The sequence below is a fragment of the Carassius carassius genome, chromosome 32 (assembly GCF_963082965.1).
Source record: "Carassius carassius chromosome 32, fCarCar2.1, whole genome shotgun sequence".
In the NCBI taxonomy this organism is placed as follows: Eukaryota; Metazoa; Chordata; class Actinopteri; order Cypriniformes; family Cyprinidae; genus Carassius; species Carassius carassius.
This window is the reverse complement of record NC_081786.1, coordinates 21,676,456-21,699,226: the sequence shown is the minus strand read 5'-3', so window position 1 is coordinate 21,699,226 and position 22,771 is coordinate 21,676,456. Positions and strand designations below refer to the sequence as shown.

At 36.2% G+C, this 22,771-nt stretch overlaps 1 protein-coding gene across 1 annotated transcript; it reads left to right on the top strand.

Moving 5' to 3' along the window:
• The first annotated feature begins 302 nt into the window (after nt 1–302).
• On the top strand, nt 303–21,901 carry capn3a (calpain 3a, (p94)). The gene is made up of 20 exons (XM_059520756.1): nt 303–1,044; nt 5,089–5,158; nt 5,552–5,670; nt 5,758–5,891; nt 7,756–7,924; nt 8,073–8,156; nt 8,846–8,940; nt 12,608–12,685; nt 12,917–13,077; nt 13,264–13,445; nt 13,748–13,956; nt 16,763–16,799; nt 18,374–18,451; nt 18,620–18,677; nt 18,767–18,831; nt 19,740–19,808; nt 19,892–19,970; nt 20,085–20,201; nt 21,413–21,471; nt 21,587–21,901. Exons 1-20 carry the CDS (start codon nt 793–795, stop codon nt 21,611–21,613), a joined length of 2,142 nt encoding a protein of 713 aa, XP_059376739.1. The 5' UTR covers nt 303–792; the 3' UTR covers nt 21,614–21,901.
• Nucleotides 21,902–22,771: the final 870 nt, after the last annotated feature.

Here is a 22,771-nt window from a genome sequence, read left to right as displayed (position 1 = left end):
TGATTGAAGCTGATTTAAAATACAGCTTTCCCGTACCAGGGATAAATTATATTTTGAAATATATTAAAATAGGAAACACTTATTTTAAATTGTAATATTTCACAATGTAACTCTTTTACTGTATTTTTGATCAGATAAATGGAGCCTTAATGAGAATAAAAGACATTTTAAGAAATGTTACCAACCCCAAACTTTTGAACATTATTGTATGAGACAGCTGAACATTCAACAATTGTGGTTACAAAAGAGTGTTATTAATTATCTACATTGATAAAAGTGTCATAATATAGAGAGTTTTGTTAAGTTAGGTTAAGCCTGCTGTCATTATGCTGTGAGTGCTTAATGCTGCACTCTATTGAGAACAGGTTTAATGTCTGTGAATGCCTTCTGCTGAGGTAGGCCATCTCACTGGCCTCTCTTTGCGGGCCGCTCTCCTTTGTGTCACCCTACAATGGCGGCATGAGAGCGCAACTGTGGCCCAATATGCATTGTTCATCAACCAATGGGAGCAACCCAAAGAGAAGACTGTAGCAGTTTGTGTATGTATATGTATGCAAGTGTGTTTGTGTGTACGTTTTTGTGAATGTAAAAGGAGTGTTCACACGTTGTCTTTTTCTTCTAACTCTGGTTTCTACTCCCTGACCACATGAAAGGTGCATCATTTAGCAGGGCAACCAATTAGAGGTCAGCTGTTTGAATTTATGCCAAGAATTTTTGACTTGTGAGACTTAAGTTGTGGTGGAAAAAGCCAATATTTTCAATCCCTAAAAAACACTGTCCCATTGAGACAATATGCCCTATACGCCATTTGGGTTTTTTTGTGACCGGTTAATCCGTGAAAGAGAGAGAAGAGATGGCGAAGGATCCCTGAGCAAACCCGTTTGTTTCAGTGGCCAGGACTACAACACCCTCAAGCAGGAGTATCTCCAGAAGAAGGCCCTTTTTGAGGATGAATCCTTCCCTGCCACTGTGGACTCCCTTGGCTTCAAAGAGCTGGGCCCTAAGTCCAACAAAGTCAAGAACATTGTCTGGAAGCGTCCCAAGGTAGGAGGCAGAGGGGCCTATGTCGGTTTGATTGGACTGGGACTTTAGTGAGTGGGATGTGGAAATGGCACAGGGGATGGATAAAGCAGCTCAACTAATTGGACCTTCCTAAAAAAATGTATTTGCTTGTCAATATACACATTCATGGCCAATGAAAATGCTTAGATGGCAAAAGATTTCAGAGAGAATTTGGGTAAAACCGGGGCTAGCTATCACTTTTAATGTGTGTGTGTTTGGAAGGCTGGTTTAAACACTTTTCCTTTGTGACAACAAAAGAATAGCACATTAAAGGGTATTTGATGAGTTTTTAGTACAATTAATTTTGAAGCACAAAGGAATTTTTGAAATTAACATTTCTTATACCAAGCATTCCCAAATGTTTTTCAATTAACAACCAAACCCCTTTGACCAAAAATATTTCCTTGAAATACCGGCTGATGGTGTAAGTTAATATTTAAATCTTTTAACAACATATAAAATTATTATATAACATGAAATATAAAGTCAATATTGTGAGTTATAAAATTGCAAGAAAGATCCACAATGAAATATAATTAAAAACTAAGAGAAATAAAAGTCACATTGTAAGATAAAGTATAGTCACATTTGCGAGAAATAAACACCTTGTACTCATTTTGAATATTTATACTGTGAAATAAAGTTGCAATTGCAAAAAATACAGTCATGTTGTGGAATATAAAGTTGCAATTGCCAGAAAGAGTCATACTATGAGATAAAGTTGCAATTGTGAGAAATATTAACATTGTGAACTATAAAGTTGTAATTGCGAGAAATAGTCACATTGTGAGACAAAAAATATCAAATGCGGAAAAATAAATTCAGCAGTGAGATATAAAGTTGCAATTGCCTGAAATAAAGTCACATTGTGAGATTCACAATTATAAAAAATAGTCAAAATGAGAGATATAAAGTCACAATTAAGATAAATAAGTCACATTGTAAGATACAGTATAGTCGCATTTGTGAGAAATTGTCACATTGTGAGATATTAAATTTACAAGAAATAAGTATACTGTGAATTAAAGTCACAGTTTCAAAAAATAATCACACTGTGGCATATAAAGTTGCAAATGCCAGAAAGAGTTACATCATGAGATAAAGTTGCAATTGTGAGAAATATTAACATTGTGAGCTATAAAGTGCCAATTACGAGAAATAGTCACATTGTGAGACAAAAAAATCACAAATGAGAAAATAAATTCATTGTGTGAGATATATATCATGTTGTGAGATATAAAGTCACAGTTATGATTAAAGACACATAAGATACGGCATAAAGTTGAAATTGCGAGACATAGCGATATTGTGAGATATGAAGTCGCAATTACAATAAATAGTCACATTGTGAGATATAACCCCATATTTACAAGTAATAGTCAGACCGTGAGATATAGTTGCAATTGCAAGTTACATCGTGGGATATAAAATCGTTATTGTAATAAATAGATTAGACTTGTTTTGCCCCTGTTTCTGTTTCAGTGTTCCCTTATTTGGTCATGTTTCTGCTCTGGTTGTCTCATTATTAATTGATTCCCCATCACCTGTCTGTCCCTTGTTAAGTTTAGTATAAATGTGTAGTCCGCTTCATGTTTCCTTGTCAGGTCTTGAACGTCTTCCCTGTGTTTAGTCTCCCTGTTGGATCATTAAAGTCTCTCGTTTTGTGAAATCTCCTCGTTCCCTTGCTCCAGCAAATCGTGACAGAAGACCCGACCCAAACCATTACCTCCGTGTGTCTACCCTCCATTTTTGTGTTTCCCTGGATGGATGCCCTTCTTCGCCCCAAATACCTCCTTCTTCTGCTGGAGCAGGGGGATAAAACTCTTGAGCACCATACTAGACTGTTCCTGCTACTAGCAAACACCACCAGCTAACTGGACGATGCGCTCTGTCCATTCTAAGATGCCAGTCTTAACATCGAGTTCAGAGTGCCATCGTTCAAAGATGCCACTCCGGACCTAGTGCCCAGCCCACCATCACCCCGCTGTGCGAAGCGCATGCCAGAGCCTACCACTGACGGTGAGCCGGAGCCCGTTGCGATCAACGAGCCATCGCCGCATGGAGCAATAGAGCTGAGGATCACTGCGGAGCCAGAGCTGCTGTTGACGTCAGTCAAAGTCAAGTTGTGTGAGCCAGCAACAATGCCCGCCATGAGGGAGAAAGCAGCGGATGGTGTGAATGCTGACAGGAGATCCGACCCCTGCACTGTGGCTCAGGGTGAGCTGTGTATGGCACAGTGACTGTTCCACACAGAAGAGGACAGGGCTCCCGTTACTAAGTTTTGGCCTGAAAGCCCGGAGGCTCACAAATGCCCACCCTCCCACCTGCTTCTGTCTCCTCTTCCGCTGTCATCTGGCAGCCCCTCTGTTCGCGCTCAGCCCACCATCATCATGGTGCTAGCTCCGCGGGACTGCCATCCTCCTGCCTCGCCATAGCTGGAGTTTCCCTTGACTTCGCCTTTAAGCCCCAAACTCTGCATTGGCCTGTGTACTAGTCATCTGCACTATGGCTCCTAGCTCCCTCCTCTCCGCCATGACCCGACAGTCCACTAGCTCTGCCGGGCTCCCTTGTCCCTCCGACTCCACCTTGGTCTGGCGTCGACCATCCTGCACCTTGGGACTCCACACCTCCGCTTACATCTTGTTCCTCCGGCTCCGTCAGGCTCCTTCATCCCCTTCATCCCCTCGGCTCCTCCTCAGTCCTCTGTTGCTCCAGCTCCACCGCGGCCTCCCGGATCCACGCCTTTGCGTAGGTCACAATCTGTTCCACCTATGACTTTAGGATCCTCCCCGTCATCCTGGCTCATCATCTCTCCGCCTCCTCCACCACTTGCTTTGCCACTATTGGTTGGCCCTCTGGAGACGGCAGCCATTCCTCCTCCATGGCTCCTCCCTCCATCAGCTCCACGTTGGCCACCGTTATGGCTGTGGCCTGGGTCCTGCTGTGCTCCTCCTGCTCTGGGCCCCTCCTGTCTCCTCCCTGGCTCCTCCTTCCTTCGTCGCCTCCCTAGTCTCTGTCTGCCCGTCCTCATCCCGAGCCACCTCCTTAGTCCCCCCCCCCCCCCCCCAATTGTTGTACTGTGCAAGGACTCACCTTCCGGGAGGGGGGCCATATGTCAGGATTATGGTTTTGACTTGTATCTGTTTCAGTGCTCCCTTATTTGGTCATGTTCCTGTTCTCATTGTCTCATTATTAGTTGATTCCCCAGACCTGTCTGTCCCTTGTTAAGTTTAGTAAATGTGTAGTCTGCCTCATGTTTCCTTGTCGGGTCTTGAACGTCTTCCTTGTGCTCTGTCTCTCCCTGTTGGATCATTAAAGACTCTCATTTTGAGAAATCTCCACATCCCCTCGTTTCCTTTTTCCCTTGCTCCAGCGGATCGTGACAGCTATAAAGTCGCAAATACATAAAACTGTTGCATTGTGAGATAAAAAGTAATGCAAAAAATAAATTCACATTGTGGGAAATAAAATTGCAATTTTGATAAATAAAGTCATGTGAGAATATAAAGTCACAGTTGCAAGAAATACAGTCACACTGTTAGATACAATATAAAGTAGCGTTTAAGTAGTCACACTGTAAGCTAAAAAGTCACAATTTGTGAAAAAAAAATCACATTGTAAATATAAATTTAGGACTGAAAAATAAAATCTAAATTTTGAAAAACAGTCAAAATGTGAGGTACAAAGTCATAATTATGAGAAAAGTCACATTGTTAGAGTAATTCATAATTATTAAAAATGTACAATAATTATAAAGACACAATTACAACAAATAAAATTCACAAAGAAATACACTTACCATATTATTGTTATTATTATTTTTAATCTGAGGTGGAAACAGGTTTCCATACTTCTAACTTAAAATTTTGACAACTAGTCTGTCCATCCACTGATTTCATCCATTCATTCAAAACATCAAAAATAATCAGAAACAGTATCAGTCTTCATTTCTCTGAATCTGTGTGTAATATTTCAAAGCTCTTGTATCAGTCATGAGCAAACTCTTTAATGATATGTGTCCTGCAGGAGATATGTGATAACCCACAGTTCATTGTCGGAGGTGCTAGCAGGACCGATATCTGCCAGGGAGACCTGGGTAAGATAACACTTTACCATATTAACATACTATGTTACTGTTTACCTGATCATTGGGGAGTGTATTTAGGGTCACAACTTCATGGCAGTGAGCTCCTCTCTTTGGCCCCCATATGCAGACCTACAGTCCATCGGGGGCCTCCATTGTGTTTAATTTGTTGGAAGGGAATCCAGCTAGCTGCACTTCCTATTGTTGTGACCCCACATGGGCAATAAAAGAGACCAAAGACACAAAGGTTGCTAATACGTAGAGTAGATTACCAACCTGGCATGTTGCCCTGGACAGTCAAAAAATGCTGTGATCAGCAGTGTAGGCCCCTGTTTTACTGCAAACAGTACAATATATAAAATATATTCCCTATTGATGTGAGATATTATTTTCTCTTCATTTTAGGAGACTGTTGGATGCTTGCAGCCATTGCATCCTTGACTCTGAACGACAAGCTGTTACATCGTATTGTACCTCAGGAGCAGAGCTTCTCTGAAGACTATGCTGGAATTTTCCATTTCCAGGTCAGTGACATTGAACAAAATAGCTTCTTATTTATATCTTCTTTAAATCTGATTTATGTTCCTGTCTCTCTCTGTTTTCCAACTCAGTTCTGGCATTATGGCGACTGGGTGGATGTCGTTGTCGATGACCGCATTCCCACCTTCAAAAACCAGCTGGTGTTCACCAAATCAGCAGAAAGAAATGAATTCTGGAGCGCTCTGCTGGAAAAAGCTTATGCTAAGTAAGTATGTATGAATGACATTTACTTAATCTATTCTGGAATTGGTCAGTCCTTCAAATTTAAAAGCTGGAATATATTTTAAGATTTTATTGATGCAAAAGTGTATAAATGCATGGGCCATTTTGAGGGAAACTGTGTGATTTGTAAGTGTGTATCATATTGTCCATACCCCCAGTCCTAAAAATACAGTTACAGCTTGCAAAATAAGTTTATAAGGTTACACTTTATTTTCAGGTAATATTATTAATATGTAATAACACAAATAAGTACAGAGCAATTAATTAATTATAGGTACATAATATTGGGTTAAATTTAGGGTAAGGGTTTAGTTTTGGGTGACTTGTAATTATGCATAATTTACTATTATTAGTAATAATCATAACACATTATTAATTATTAAAATTAAGTGTTACCAAAGATAATTAGCATTTTTTAATCTCACAATCCAGACTTTTGTTCTGAGATTTGCAAAGTTTATTATACATTTATGATGTATAATACATTTCTTATTTTGTCAGTCAAATTTATATCTTGTAATTCTGAATTAACATCCTCTAATTCTGCCTTTCTCAATTACAGTTCTTAGTTTATGCTTCTTTTAAGGGGTGCCAAATTTTTGACAATATGAACAATATGATGTCTCTGTACCACAAAATTCATATTAATAAATGTTTTGGTACATTCCTTTTCTAATTCATATTAAACCCTTAACTGTCACCCCCCCCCCCCCCCCCTATTTTTAAATAGGCATTAAAGTGCACTATCCAAACTTAAATTGCTGTAAATTACCTTAAACCTAAGGTTGGTCTCTTTAAAGAAGAAAATTAGCAGATTTTGGCAAAAGTGGAATTTTTTCAAAAACTTAAAGTATCAAAAAGTTATAGAAGTTTAAATGTACTGTAAATAAAAGGCGCTATATTAATTTTATTTTATTTATTATAAATATTTTACATAACAGGTTTTACTCTAAAATTGGTATAAAATTAAAGCCTTGTGTCTAAATAAGTTATGAGATTTTATTTAGGGCGTCATACCACACACAGCCTCTGGGAGTCATCAAAACTATTTTGAATTTTGCTTAATGAATTTTTCTTTAGATTTTTCTGTGAATTTTACTTCTATCTCAAAATAACCACCAAATATGAAATCCTGAGACTAAGATCTTTCCAATGATATGTTTGTTGCCAAGATTATAAAAAGTTTTGGTTCTAGAAGACCATAATGCATTGTTTTATGACACTTGACCCTGCCCACTAAGGGGGAGGTGACCGCCATTAGATTTTAAAGTACCATTTCCATGGTAAAACAATGTCCGATTTCAAAATGGTTTTTAACAGGATGAATCTTGGGCTTGTAAGCTTTCAAATGATATATGATTCATGATGATTATTAAAAGATTTTATAGAGAAAAAGACAACAACAAAAAAGAGTGCCAAGCGTCCCACAGGTGGGACGGTGACAGTTATGACACAAAATATATCACCTTTTACATTAACGAAATGCACGATGACATGCAAATTGAATAATTATCGGATGGAAACAAACATTAGATAAAAATGCTGATATTTTAGTTTAAACGTCCTCAAAAAGCATAAACACAAATGGCACATAATAATAATAATAATTCTCAAGTAGCAGATATTACTGTTTAGCACTATCAACACTGTTCTTGTAGTATTTTATTAGAATTTTTCTCTTTTCTATTTTTTTAACTAGTAAGTAACTAGTAACTGTACAAATAACTGAAGTACAGCAGGAATTTATTATCATTAATTAGTGCACATAAGAAGTGAGGTATACTCTTCCGACACTTTCACACTTTGCCAGTAAGATGTCTCAATGTAATTTGTGTATTCCTATTAAGGCTTCATGGTTCCTATGAGGCTCTTAAAGGTGGAAACACTGCTGAGGCGATGGAGGACTTCACCGGTGGAGTGACTGAATTCTATGAGATGACTGAGGCCCCGAAAGAGCTGTACAAGATCATGAAGAAAGCTGTGGAGAGAGGCTCCCTCATGGGCTGCTCCATTGATGTGAGTCAAGCAGAAGAAGGAAGCGTTTATGGATAATATTCTGCTGTTTTATTTTGAAACACCGTTGATCGTAAATAAATATATTTTTATAAAAACAAATACTTTTGGTACAAATCCTTCCATAAAGCAATTGAATTTTTACCCACAGTCCCTGGTTCCAGCTCGCTTTGAAACTCGTACTACAACAGGACTTGTGAAGGGTCATGCCTACTCTGTTACTGCTGTAGAGGAGGTAAACCTTCTCATTTTCCGAACCTTTACGATTATTTCTTTTTAAGTGCTGGGCAACGATTAATTTCGATTAATTACATACAAAATCAAATATTTCGTTAACATAATATATGTGTTTGTATGGTGTATATTTATGATATTTTGAAAATATTTACATTTATATATATGTATATATATTTTTATTTTCAAATAATTTATATTTTATATAAATATATTTCATATGTAAACATAAACATATGTGTGTGTATTTATTTATGCATTATATATATACACATTATTAGGGCTGCATGATAAATCGCATGCGATATTTAATGCACATCTTGTCAGTAAAGCCGGTTCTGTAACCAGCGGTAAATCTCTCATCACCTGCGCGGTTTCACATGGAGTAGCATTAACTACACAGAGCTGTTGGACAAGCTGTGCAAAACCACAATCAAATATGCGCATGTTTTCCGCAGCTTGTCCCTGAACAACGCCTCTGTTTAGTTACAGAAACGACTTTACTGACAAGATGCACATTAAATATCCCATGAAATTTATTGTGCAGCCCTACACATTAAGTAAACAAAAACTATTATGGATGCGATGAATTGCGATTAATTGGTGTCCAGCACTATATATTTTATGATAGTCGTGTTTTCAACTTAACTCTGAGAGTCTGATGGTATTTGGGATATTTTGCGACTGCAGTGTAAACAGTCCCAGCAGAAGGAGTCTAAAGTTCGACTGGTGCGTCTGCGTAACCCTTGGGGTCAGGTAGAATGGAATGGACCTTGGAGTGATAAGTGAGTATCTGCTTATTCCTGAATTAAAATCCGTTAAAGACTATAGTGCAGAGTGCATCAAATTTAATATTAGGGCTTCACAATTAATCAAAATTTCTATTTGCAATAACAATTATGGATGCCACAATTACAAAATCATTAAGTTACGTGACATTCAGCCAAGTATGGTGACCCATTATCAGAATTTGTGCTCTGTATTTTACCCATCCTAAGTGAACACACAAAGCAGTGAACAAACACACACCTTGAACAAACACGCAGAGCAGTGGGCAACCATTCATGCTGCGGCGCCCGGGGAGCAGTTGGGTGTTCGGTGCCTTGCTCAAGGGCAACTCAGTCGTGGTATTGAAGGCCTGAGACTCAAACCCACAACCCTAGGGTTAGGAGTCAAACTCTCTAACCACTAGGCCACGACTTAAAAAGGGGCAATTAATCATTCAAAGTCCACTTATGTTATTCTGCAAGCTTAAGATGTTTATTTTTTCTTTCTACATGTTATCTTAAAGATTTTTCCCATTATTTTAATTTTAGTTTTAGTATAACATTATAGCAGCATTCATATTTTTTACTTTTTTATAATTTAAAGAAGAAACCAATCCGTTATAGAAAAACACTAAAGGTTCAGTTAGAGCATTTTCAGCTTGTTTTTATATATATATATATATATGTATAGTACATTTTATTTATAATGTGCTTTTCTGGAACCCAAAGCGCTACAAACAAATAAAATTCAAAAACTACAATAAATGCAATACAAAGTAAAAAATATAAATCATAAAATACTCATTACAGGACAACACAGTAGAATATTACTGACAGTCCATAAAAGCAATTTTAAAAAGATGGGTTTTTAACAGCTTCTTAAAACTGGCTATTGTGTGAGCCTCTTTAACAGCAATGGGAAGCGCGTTCCATAACCTAGGTGCAGCATCAGAGAAAGCTCTCTCCCCCATAGATATTAAACCTATAGGGAGGCTGTTGAAGAGTAAGAGAATCAGCAGACCGAAGGGAACGAGAAGGCATGTATCGGGTGACTAAGTCACAAATATAAGAGTTCCATGCAGTTTCATGTATAGCTTTGTATGTTAATGTTAGAGTTTTAAAACAATACGTGACTGTACAAAAGCACGCCTGTGATATGCTGACGTGATGGAGTATATGTGAGAATACGAGCTGCTGAATTCTGGATATACTGCAGGCGTTTGATTAATTTAGCAGGTAAGTCAATGAATAGTCCATTACAGTAGTCAATCCTGGAAGTAACAAATTCATGAATAAGCCTTTCAGCATCAGGTGGAGTGAGGAAAGGCCTAATTCTTGCAATGTTTCTGAGGTGATGGAAAGCAGATTTTGTAATACTCTTTGTAAGGTTACGAGCCTGAGCGATGGAAGTACTACACTGTCATCCATAATCAAATTAAGATTGCTACCCTTGAGAATAGCCGCTGGTGTGCCAATGAGTAGAACCTGTTTTAGAACAATTCAGTTTTAAAAAGTTATGGTGCATCCACGTTTTTATTTCCAGCACACACTCTGAAAGAACTGTTGAGGTGAGAGTAGGATCAGACTTGGAGCTGATGTAAATTTGCGTGTCTTCTGTATAAAAGTGATACCCCAAACCATTTTTCCTAATAATTTGTCCCAAAGGAAGCATACACACACTAAACAATATAGGACCCATTACAGATCCCTGAGGAACACCATGACAGACCTGTCCAAGTTCAGATTTGTTGTTTCCCAAAACAACAAACTGGGTACGATCAGTGAGGTAAGATTTAAACCAGTTAAGTACCTTACCAATGATACCAAGCCATCTCTCCAGCCTGTTTATCAGGATAGAATGGCACACTGTATCAAATGCAGAACTAAGATCCATCAAGACCAGGATGGTGGAGGCTCCAGAGTCAGCTGAGACAAGCAGATCATTCATAACTCAAACCAGGGCTGTCTCTGTACTGGGTCCCTTTCTAAACCCAGACTGAAAAGGTTCAAAAAGCTTGTTGGAAGACAAGTGTGAGTGGAGTTGTGCCACAACAACACGTTCCAAAACTTTAGCAAGAAAGGGTAAGTTTGCGATAGGTCTGTAATTAGATAGATCCGACTTATCACATCCAGGCTTTTTAAGGACTGGTGTAATAGCTGCAACTTTAAGGGCTTTTGGAACTGAACCAGTAGTGAGGGAGGTGTTCACAATGTTCAAGATGAGGGGACAAATTGACGAGAGACACCCCTTTAGAACAGATGTTGGGATTGGGTCAAGAGTACGTGTAGTTATATTCATTGCCATCACTAATTTCAGAATTCAATCATTAGTGACTATGTTAAAACTAGAAAATGCACTTTCGGGAAAACTAGGTGGAAAGATCACAGGAACTGCTGAGCAGGTTACCAAACTTATAGATATTTTAAATTTTTTCCCTGAAGAAACTGAGAAACTTCTTACACTCCTGCACATATATAAATACAGCATGCAGTTGCATCAATGTATCATGTAAATTGTGATAATCGTAATTAATAATCACAATTACAATTTCAAGGGAATAATCAACAATTATGATTGTTGTCATAATATGCAGCCCTATTTAATATGCATATTGCTAATTGCTATGAATTATTAACATGTTCAAAAGCTGTTTCACACAATCTGTTGCATGCGTTCTGTCATCTGATAGAAGTTTTGCTTAAAAGTATATACTTTCAAGGCATTTTAGAATAATTGTTCATCTTCATGTAAAAAATATCCATCTTCATGTTTTTTTTTTCTGTTAAATTCTTTATTAAGCTATATTAGAGTAAAAATTTGAATACTTTTTTATTTTGTCAGTAACATTTCACGATTAACACTTCATGGACTGAAGCAACTTGGATTTGCTTGAGTATCCATACATATTTTTTTTTTCAGTGTTGTAAAAAAATATATAAAAATGGCAAAAACACAACAAAATGTTAACAACTTTAACTAAAATTAAAACTATAAAATAAAAACATTAACTAAATCTATAATAATATTTCAGTTAATCTAAAATGTACTGTATGGATGAATTTTATTATTTATTATTTAGTTCATTATAATCAAAGACAAACAAATGTAGTCTTCTGTGGAATGTTTATTTGTATTTATCTCAATAATAATCACTGTACTGTATTTATATTATGTTTTGCCCAACCAATAAAAACTACAGAGCTTTTATTATAAAATTATGCTTTTAAAAATGTAAATATTATTGGGAGATATAAAGTGACATCGGTTGCACTTTATTTTACAGTACGTGTACTTACATGTACTTATAGTGTACTTACAGTATATTTATCTAAGAAAGTTCTGGTAATACAAGGTAACTACATGGGGTCGGGTTAGGTTTAGGGGTAGGTTCAGGATTAGTACCTAGTTATTACATAGTTATTGTAATTACTATAATAAGTACATATTATGTACATGAGGAACAGGACTGTAAAATAAAGTGCTACCGACATCTTTTGTTTATTTATTTATTTATTTTTACTTGAGTACGAGTTCCATGTTATACGCAATGGAATTTTTTTTATTTTTTATTATGTAAACTTCAGTCAATAAACTTCCATTTAAAATGTAATTTGTTAGTCTTTTACAAGGTTAAAAAGTAGATGTTAGTATACAACAGTTATTACAGTACTTTTTTCCCTGCAGTTCAAAAGAGTGGGAAACCCTCTCTAAAGGGGAAAAAGAGAAACTTCAGCATCAGAACGCTGAAGATGGAGAATTCTGGTGAGTTGAAACAAGCAAGCAATCATATCCTAATGATGATTTCTGAGAGTCATGTAGACAGCATTGTGGTTACAAAATAAGGTCTTGACTAAGAATGAGCTGGTCTTAGCTAAAACACAGATTTTAAATAGTACAAAAGCTGCTTATAAAGGATATTTTGTCTTTATTCACTTAGAAATAAATATAAATAGAAGGAGAGATAAAGTTGTAACTCTTGCTGTCAACCCGTAGGATGTCATTTGAGGATTTTAAGAAAAATTACACCAAAATTGAGATATGCAACCTGACCCCTGATCCTCTGGAGGACGATAAATTACACAAATGGACAGTTTCTGTCAATGAGGGGTCCTGGGTAAGAGGATGCTCTGCTGGAGGGTGCAGGAATTATCCAGGTGTGAATTGAAACTGTAATAAAAACAACTATAAGCAAATCATTTATTTTCTATTTTAATTATAATAGTAATCTTTGACTAAATTGTATAGCAGCTTTTATTCATAAAGTGCATCTAAAAGTGCTTCACAGGTAAAAAGAAAAAAAAGAAGTCTGGCTTTAATATAATATGTATGGCCTCCTATAGACACATTCTGGACAAATCCACAATACCGCCTGCGTCTCTTGGAGGAAGATGATGAAGCAGAGGATGGTGAAGTGGCTTGCACTTTTGTTGTTGCCCTAATGCAGAAAAACAGGCGTAGAGAACGCAAATTGGGTGAAAATCTCTTCACTATTGGATTTTCCATCTATGAGGTATCCAACAGAGTATATAGAGATTGTGTTTTTATTCAGTCAATAACAGCATGAAATTAAGCAATTAGCAGCATTCATCACACACAGAGATATTTATCTGCTTGATAATGCATCCAACACTTTTTTAACTCTTTCCATTTGTCCATAGGTTCCAAAGGAGGTATGGAAATGTGAAGATCAGAAATGTTTGGGCTCAAGGCTTTGCAGTGCTTCCTCTTCATTTGCACTTTTACTGGCATTTACCACTGCTTTATAGATCGAATATAAATATATTCTTTATGACTGATCAAATTCTGTGTTTCTCTGTCTGTCAGATGCATGGAAACAAGCAGCACATGCAGAAGGAGTTCTTCATGTCTAGCACCTCTAAGGCTCGTTCCAGGGCCTACATAAACCTGCGCGAGGTGACCCAGCGTTTCCGCCTGAGCCCTGGGGAGTATGTCATCGTTCCCTCCACCTACGAGCCCCACAAGGAAGGCGAGTTCATCCTCCGCGTCTTCTCTGAAAAGAGAAATACGTCTGAGTGAGTGAGAGCAGAAGGGAGGGGAGGGATGTACAATGATATCTGATTTTTCCTCACACTTTCATATTTTTTATTTTTAAGTGAAATAAAATTGTTACTGAAAAAAAATTACATATATATATATATATACACTGTATATATATATTGGTTAAGGGGCAGTTCGCAAAGAATGTGTTTTTGGATTCCAGTGCGCTGCTTTTTCATAGTGTGTTAATGTAAAAATGTGCTTTACAGATGAGTTTCATTGTTTGCGCTCGCAGTTTGTGTCTTTTGTAACATTTTGTGAATGTAATACTAATTTCAAAAACTCATTCTGTGTAAATGACCCCTGAAAATGTATGTATGGTTGCACACTGAAGAACGTCTGAAACACCTGGTTTGAAAACAGCTGTTACAGAAGTTGCTACTCATCTCAATTGGCTGCAAAAGCATTAAATGGGCATTGTTTTATGCACAAAGGGGCATGGTTACATTATCACATGAATACCAAGGTACAGTCATGGCCAAAATATCAGCACACTTGGTAAATATAATCAAAGAAGGCTGTGAAAATTAATCTGCATTGTTAATCCTTTTGATCTTTTATAAAATATATATATATATATATATATATATATATATATATATAATATATAACCTTTCATTGGATAATAATCATTTAAAATGGGGAGAAATATCATAATCAAATAAATGTTTTTCTCTAATACACATTGGCCACAATTAACGGTACCCTTTTATTCAATACTTTTTGAAACCTTCATTTGCCAGTTTAATAGGTCTAAATGTTCTCCTATAATGCCGAAAAGGTTAGAGAACACCTCACAAGAGATCAGAGACCATTCCTTCATCCAGAATCACTCCAGACCCTTTAGATTCCCAGCTCCATGTTGGTGCTTCTCCTCTTTGGTTCAGGTCAGAGGACTGGAATGGCTATAGCAGAAGCTTGGTTTTGTGCTCAGTGACCCATTTCTGTGTTGTTTTTGAGGTTTGTGTTTGGATTGTTGTACGGTTGGAAGATCCAAACATGGTCCATTATAAGATTTCTAACAGAGTCAGTCACTTACTGATTTTTTATCTGTTGGTATTTGATATAATCAAAGATGCCATGTATCTAAAGAAGATGTCCAGGACCTCCAGCAGAAATATAGGCCCACAACATCAAAAATACAGCTGTATATTTCATTGTACACATGGGGTACTTTTTTTCTCTGTGATCACCAAACCCATCTTGAGTGTTTGCTGCTAAAAAGCTCATTTTTAGTTTCATCTGACCATAGAAGCCATTCCCATTTGAAGTTCCAGTCGTGTCTGATGACTGAATATGCTTTGGTTTGTTTTTGGATAAGCTAGGAGAATTTTTCTTGAAACCCTCTCAAACAACATGTGGTGATGTAGGTTCTGTTTGACCATTTTTTAAAAGGTATTCTGACCCCGAGACTCAACTATTTTCTGTAATTCTCCAGCTGTGGTCTCTTGAGAGTCTTTAGCCACTCAACTCTCCTTCTCACATTGCATTAGGACGATATAGACACACGTCCCCTTCCAGGCAGTTTCGTAACGTTTTCTGTTGGTTGGAATTAATTCTTAATTATTGCCCTGATGGTGGAAATGTGAATGTTCACTGCTCTAACTCTTTTCTTAAAGCCACTTCACTAATTTGTGAAGCTCAATTTTATATCAAATATATTTCTCATCAGAAATATATACTTTGGTTTTTCTCATTGTGATGGATGATTAAGGGAATTCGGGCTTTGTTTTCCCTCCTCTTTATATTTCTGTGAAACAGGTAGCCATGGCTGGATAATTTCATGTTTATATTCAACAGTGTATAAACTGGAGTGCTCAAAATTGTGAATATGAATGGGAATATACTCAAATATCAGAAACATTTTACTCAAAAGAATTTCTAGGGGTGCCAATAATTGTGTCCAACGAGTATTAGAGAAAAACATTAATTTCATAATATTTCCCCACATTTTAAATTCTTAATATCCAATGGAAGTTTAGATTTTTGTAAATAATAAAAAAAAGATCAAAAGGATTAACAATGCAGATTAATTTTCACAGCCTCCTTTGATCATATTTACCAAGGGTGCCGATATTTTTGGCCATGACTGTAGCATAATTGTTACATGATTGAGTTCTCTATACAAGAGGGGAATGGGATACAGTTGGGAAAATGGGTGGAAAAAACCACAAGGGCAAACATTTTAACAACAATTTGATTTGTAGAGATAGAAGAAATCGGCCCCAGTTCGATGCTGTAATGGAATCTTTTTTAGGACACGCACCAGCACATTTTGGGACCCTCCGGTAAACATTTCCTTTCAGTTCTGACCAACTCTGAAGCACAATTACACTTCAGCTGCAAGAAATACATGGACACATAAAGGACTGCTGAGGTTCTCTGAGGAATGCTGAAGAAGGACGAGGAATCAGAGTATTTTAACATGGATCATGTCCAGTTTCTTGATGTGGCCTAACTCTGTATTAACCACTGGCCCTGTGATAGTCATTGTAACCATTAATCAAACTTCTCACCTTTTATAAAATGTTACAGATAATCAACTCTTAGTGATACATTTAAGTAATTATACGTTAAGGATTATTCACACATGGTACATTTGAGTAATTCATACTAAAACAAAAAGTATGGTTATATGGCTGATATAGGCAGAATAACAATTGATTATTTGACAATCAAAAGTGTCTGAAAATATATAAGTTCAAATATGAAGGGAAACCTACGTGATAAAAGGCTCCCCGAAAGCTCTTTGATGACCGATGTTTGTTGGTTTCTTCTCAGGGAGATAGAGAACAGGATTGAAGCTGATCATCCAGTGGTAAGTACTTGATCATCTAAAAAGGTGTGCCTTTATTACATACAGTATAGTACCAAACTACTAGCCCTAACTAAGTAGTACTTTGAAATCTTAAATGATTAGAGTGTATCTATGGAAAGGGTTCTAATTTTAAAAAAAGTCTTCTCGTGGCTCAATTTGCCCCAGGTTAGGGGTAAGTTGACCCGAGTCAGTGGGTGAAGTGCACCATCTGGGTGTAAACTGACCATCTAACTGAATCTGATTCAAACCCATGTGAATTTTTAAAAATAATTTACCTTTTTTAAAAACTAATAGTTATATATATATATATTTTTTTTTTATTAAGCTAACTTAACATTAACACAATAATGTTTCAATTTCTCTGTCTGGAATCTGTGAAACAACGTGTTAAAAGATTCCCAAGAAGTTATAACCTTATAACCTATAACCTTAACTTCAGATGGGATGAGTTAAAACACTGGCTCAATTTACCCCACAGTCTTTTTGCTCACTTTGGCCTATAGCTGACATTTTTGGGGGACAAAAACATCTAGCTTAACCATTCAGGCTAATATTTAGCTAAATGATTACCATGTTTTTTTTTATGTTGCTAAATATGATTTATATGCATTATAAAAATGTTAAACCTGGATGAATTTGTTTTGATGTAGAAGCCATTATGCCACATCTGACATGAAAAAATTTGACCTTTTTTAAAGTAAATAAGTGTCTTTTCCACTCCTCCCACGTGTTTCTACTTTACACTCCTTTACTGGCAGAAATGATGGGTGGTTTCCAAAATATATGGTCACATGACAGTAAAAGTGTACAGTATCCTAGATACAGGGGTGGGTCAACGTAACCACTCTCCCCTAAGAAAATAAATTACAACATAAAACTAACTACAATTAATACACCTTATAATTACTAGAGATGTGCATGAGTACTTTCATGTAACACTATGGAACGATAATGTAAACAGTGATCGGTCATGATTATGTGTGACATTACTTTTTTTTGCTGAACTATAAACTTAGTAACAACACAACTCTACAAAAATTAGTCAAATAGGGACCCAGTTTTAATTTTTTTTATTTGGAAAAACTGAATCTGAGCAGCCAAACATAGTGTGCATTCAGAAAAATGTATGCAATTAAATGCACCAAACAGGCTCTTTAAACTGAACTATTTAAAATACATAGAGCATTAAAAACATGAGGCCAAGTGCTATTTTCGCAATGAAATTTTGTTACAAATATTATGGTTATTAGGTTAAAATCTGTTTTTAACTTTCTTTAATAAGGTTTACATAAATCCAGTCCAAAAATATAATGGAGATTTGGAGTGGACTTATGGTGAGCTCTTTTGATTGCAACCTTGCTCTAACGAAAACACCCTTAACACTTTATCAACCCTGTTGCAACCAATTGGCAGGCCAATTTCACACAAGCAATTTCTGCTCATTCTGTCATTTCTCTGTCATTTGACTTTTACTTTGGAGGACAAACTGTCCAAGTAAAATCAGCATTAATTATTGAGAATCTACTAGTGATCAGTTCTCACTTGTGTATTTTACAAATCCCATGTCTGATCAGCCGGCTCCGGCTTCGACTGGGGAAGAGAGCGAGGAGGACCAGCAGTTCCTGTCTATTTTCCAGCAGATCGCGGGGGACGTGAGTACTGGGGAGCCACTGAGCGCTAGGGGGAGTGTGAGTATGGTGGTGGGGTGGGGCCGCTCATTGGCCATGCCAGTGGTAACAGTGGTAACAGCCATAGATAAAAGTTTATGTTGACGTAACAAACACCCCACCTGACTTTCTGTTTATTCTTCTGTCTTGCAGCAGATGGAGGTCTCAGCTAATGAACTCAAAGATGTCTTGAACAAGGTGTTGTCTAAAGGTACGTAGGCCTGTCTTTGAATGATTATTACATTGAATGTTTGTGGTTTTTCTGTAGAATGTTTTCAAGAAAGACTCTGCTGTTTACAGACAAGGACATACAGACTGAGGGCTTCAGTCGAGAGAGCTGTAGAAGCATGATTGCCCTCATGGATGTATCCTTTGTATCAAAATTACATGATTTCTTAAAGTACCTTTTAAAGGTATTGCCCAAAACATTTGTGGCTTTATTGTTTACAGCAGCCAATATGTGGTTACAGCTTTGCAATGCTCCAATAGATATTTATCGTTTTTAGCCTACATTATTTCAAACATGTCGCTTAGGAATTCATATTCTCCCTAAAGTTAGGAATTTATATTCTTATTAACAGAAATGTAAATCAATAGAAATGTCAATTCAGGTATTATCACTAGTTTTGACATTTCTTTATCAAAAAATGTTGTGCCAACTCTGTTACCTATTGTTTGGAGATGAATATTATAGTGTAAAAATCAAATAATATTTCACCAAACATTAATTGATACTATTTTTTTTGTGTTTTGACCTTTACTATTCATCAATGAATCCTTCATTAAAACATAAAAAACATAGCATGGTGTTTTACAGATATATTAAGCAGCATAACTGTTTTCAACATTGATAATAATATTTATTGAGCACTGAAGACTGGAGTAATGATGCTCAGTTTGTAGCAAAGTAATAAATGACATTTTAAAGTACAGAAAACATTTATTTTAAATTGTAGTAATATTTCAGAATAGTATTGCTTTTACTGTATTTTTGATCAGATAAATACAGCCTTGATTGACTTCTTTCAAAAAAATTAAACTCTTACTGACACCAGATGTTTGTCACTTTCTGGAACATGATGATAAATAACTAAAAGAAGGACACTTCACAGCATAACAGGGCGGAAAGGAACACTTCTATTTGTATTCTGACAGTTTTCAAAATAATAAATGTAACTTTTTAATTTCATGTTCAGTCGCTTTAATTTCTTAGCAGATGTGATAGACAGTGTACAATACTGCATGCAAATCTTTCTTAATCTTAATCACACAGATGGATGGAAAAGGAAGAATTAATCTACAAGAGTTTAGACACTTGTGGAACAAAATCAAACAGTGGCAGGTTTGAAGTCTCCTCATTATTGTCTATATAAATGGCAATACTACTACTAAAAAGGCTTACATTGACTTGAATGTTCTCCACAGGGAATCTTTAAGCGCTATGACTTTGATCACACTGGCACTATCAGCAGCTACGAGATGAGAAACACCATCAATGATGCAGGTTCGACGGTTCTCATGTGTTTCTCCTGTTCATCTGTTCTCACACTGAAGAACATTTGTCTGTCTCTCTAATGGTCTTGTCACTGTTCAGTCACGTGTTTTGTGTTCCACTCAGGCTTCCGTCTGAATAACCAGCTCTATGACATCATCACCATGCGCTACGCCAACGAAAACATGAACGTCGACTTTGACAGTTTCGTCAGCTGCCTTGTGCGACTGGAGGGCATGTTCAGTAAGTTATTTTTCTTTAGCAAGCAGTACAACAAATAGGGTTAGGCTTTATTTTAAGGTGTCCTTGTTACAGTGTAATTATACATTTAAGTACGGAGTAATATTAATTAACAACATATATTTACTATATATTTAGAGTTAGGACTAGGGTTACTTTTATGTAATTATGCATATTTTTTTGTTATTGTAATAGTAAGTACATGTAACTTGTGTAACGAGGACATCTTAAAAAAAAAGTGTTACCACAAACAGTATATAGTGGATAGTACACTGAATCATTCTCAGGTAGTGGTGCCATTATATATATTTATAAAAAAAAAAAAAAAAAAAATATATATATATATATATATATATAATACATTTTCTACATTATTTTGAATCTACAATATTAATTTTGTAATGGTAATTATGGACTTTTTATAAGGCACAGTTTAATTGATAAATAATGCATTAAAAAAGGAAAACCCATATTTGTCAACCCTGTTACATTTAAAATGTCTTCAGATTGAAGACATAACAAAAATGATTAAGTAGCAAGCAAATATCATTGCATCACACAATATTATTGGCAGTCAGAATTTTTGTGGGTTGTAATTTTTTTCCTGTAAAAATCTGCTGGCTGATCGCAACAGAGTTGACTTGAGATTAAGGTAAACAATAAGATACCAATAAATGTTTCTATTAAATATGATTTCAGAAATAAATAAATAAATAAATAACCAAGCTCTGCGTATGACTCAGAAAAAAAATCTATATTGTGCCACAAATTAAGAACTTGTTTCCACAACTTAATTTGTGGCCATATTTTATTCATTAAATTATTAAAGAGCTAATTAAATTAAATATATTAATTAGTTAAATAGTGGCCACTTTGTACTTAATTGTTCCCATGTTTTGACCACGATGGAATGAACTACTACAATACGGCAAAAATTGAACTAAAACTAGGAAATCTCAGCATAACAGGGTTGAATGGAAAGTGTGGGGACAAAGAAAATGTACGTATTTGTTCATAAAATGTTTCAAATTAAAGTTCTTTACAAACTAAATTCAGGGGGAACACATAGAGAACCGCTTCCTGCAAATGACCCAACAAACAGTATATACAGTATGTAAACAATTAAAGATTTCACTGCGTACAGTTGATTTAAGGCCTGTGTATGCAAAAATCATACATGCGTACTGTCTGACGTGAACCTTTTCTCATTCTAGGAGCATTTCAGGCCTTTGATCAAGGTGGAGATGGCAACATCATACTTAATGTACTGGAGGTAAGTTAACACCAGTTCGTAATTTAACGTTTAGCATCACAACTACGCCATTTAAAACTGTAGGTTGGCTGATTGCAGAATGTTGAACTTCGGTGTTGAATTTCAATTTCTCCAGTGGCTCCAGCTAACTATGTATGCATAGACCAGCTACGGATCCAGGTGAGCCCAGACTCAGCAAAGACCAGAACTACCAGCTCTTACCTCAACACTCAGCGTGCCAGACTACTGTTACCTCTTTCTCTGTACCTCAGCCCACACTGAACACCAGCTCTGGAAACTTCATACATCATTACTCCTCCTCTTCATTTCAGTTTTATATGGGGTGGCAAGAAGGGGGAAATGAGTGTTAGTGTTACACAACAACATCAAATTTCTTTAGTTAGATTGCATAGGAAACATTTTGGGGTTGTAGCAACTTTTGAGGTATTTTATAGTTTTATAGTTTGATTTTGTTGTAATTCATTCCTCAAAGTAGCTTTTCACATGAACTTCATTCAGTTCGTCTAAACTGGTGTTACAGACAGCATTTCTCCTCAAAAGATGCTAATTATTCAGATTTCCTTTTGCAGTATGCTGAAGGACCTAATATATAATTGATTATCTAATATTACATAACACTAAAAAGAAAAAGATTTGAATTTTGACAGTATTGCACACTTCTTATTACATTGTACACGCGATGCCTTAAAGTGATGAGAAAAACTACTTGAAATCTGTTCTGACCATTCACACTGAAACACAATCCAGATTCATTTCTGGTTTCACACCACATATGCATTAGGTTTGCGAAACTACACATACACTTGGAAACTCTTATCATCATATTGCCATTCTTTCCAATTCAGATTTCTTAAAAAGTATCTTTCCATCTTTCTCCAGATATGCACGACATACATCCCAGCCTCCCATTTTTATTTGGTAATAGCAAAATCCATGGAAAAGGACCATGTAGGTGGTCCCCATGGTTTCAAATCCTGGTTGTTTGTGAGACATTAATATTTGTAAGTTAACACGAAGAACCAGGTAAGGAATTGAATATCAAAAACCACTAGAGAAGAATCATCAGGAAACATCTCAGATTTCATGATGGATGAAAACATTCAGGGTTTTTATTTCATTACTGTGAGTGTAGACATGGGTCGAACATAGGCTTTTTTTCTTTTGTGCTTGACCTACATTTAACAATTTGTTCAAATGAGTGTACTGACCTCAGCCGTTTAACAAAATAAATGTGTAGTTCTTGGTTGAAGTGCTTTCCCAGCAGGAAACAAAGCCTAATTATTTACACAAGCATAAGTGG

Excerpts from the sequence above, each read along its gene's own strand:
- capn3a (XM_059520756.1), top strand. The coding sequence starts at position 793 with ATGCCCTATACGCCATTTGGGTTTTTTTGTGACCGGTTAATCCGTGAA. Across the intron at positions 13,446-13,747 it reads TCTATGAGGTATCCAACAGA|ATGCATGGAAACAAGCAGCA; the intron begins GTATATAGAGAT and ends TCTGTCTGTCAG. Across the intron at positions 20,202-21,412 it reads GCGACTGGAGGGCATGTTCA|GAGCATTTCAGGCCTTTGAT; the intron begins GTAAGTTATTTT and ends TTCTCATTCTAG.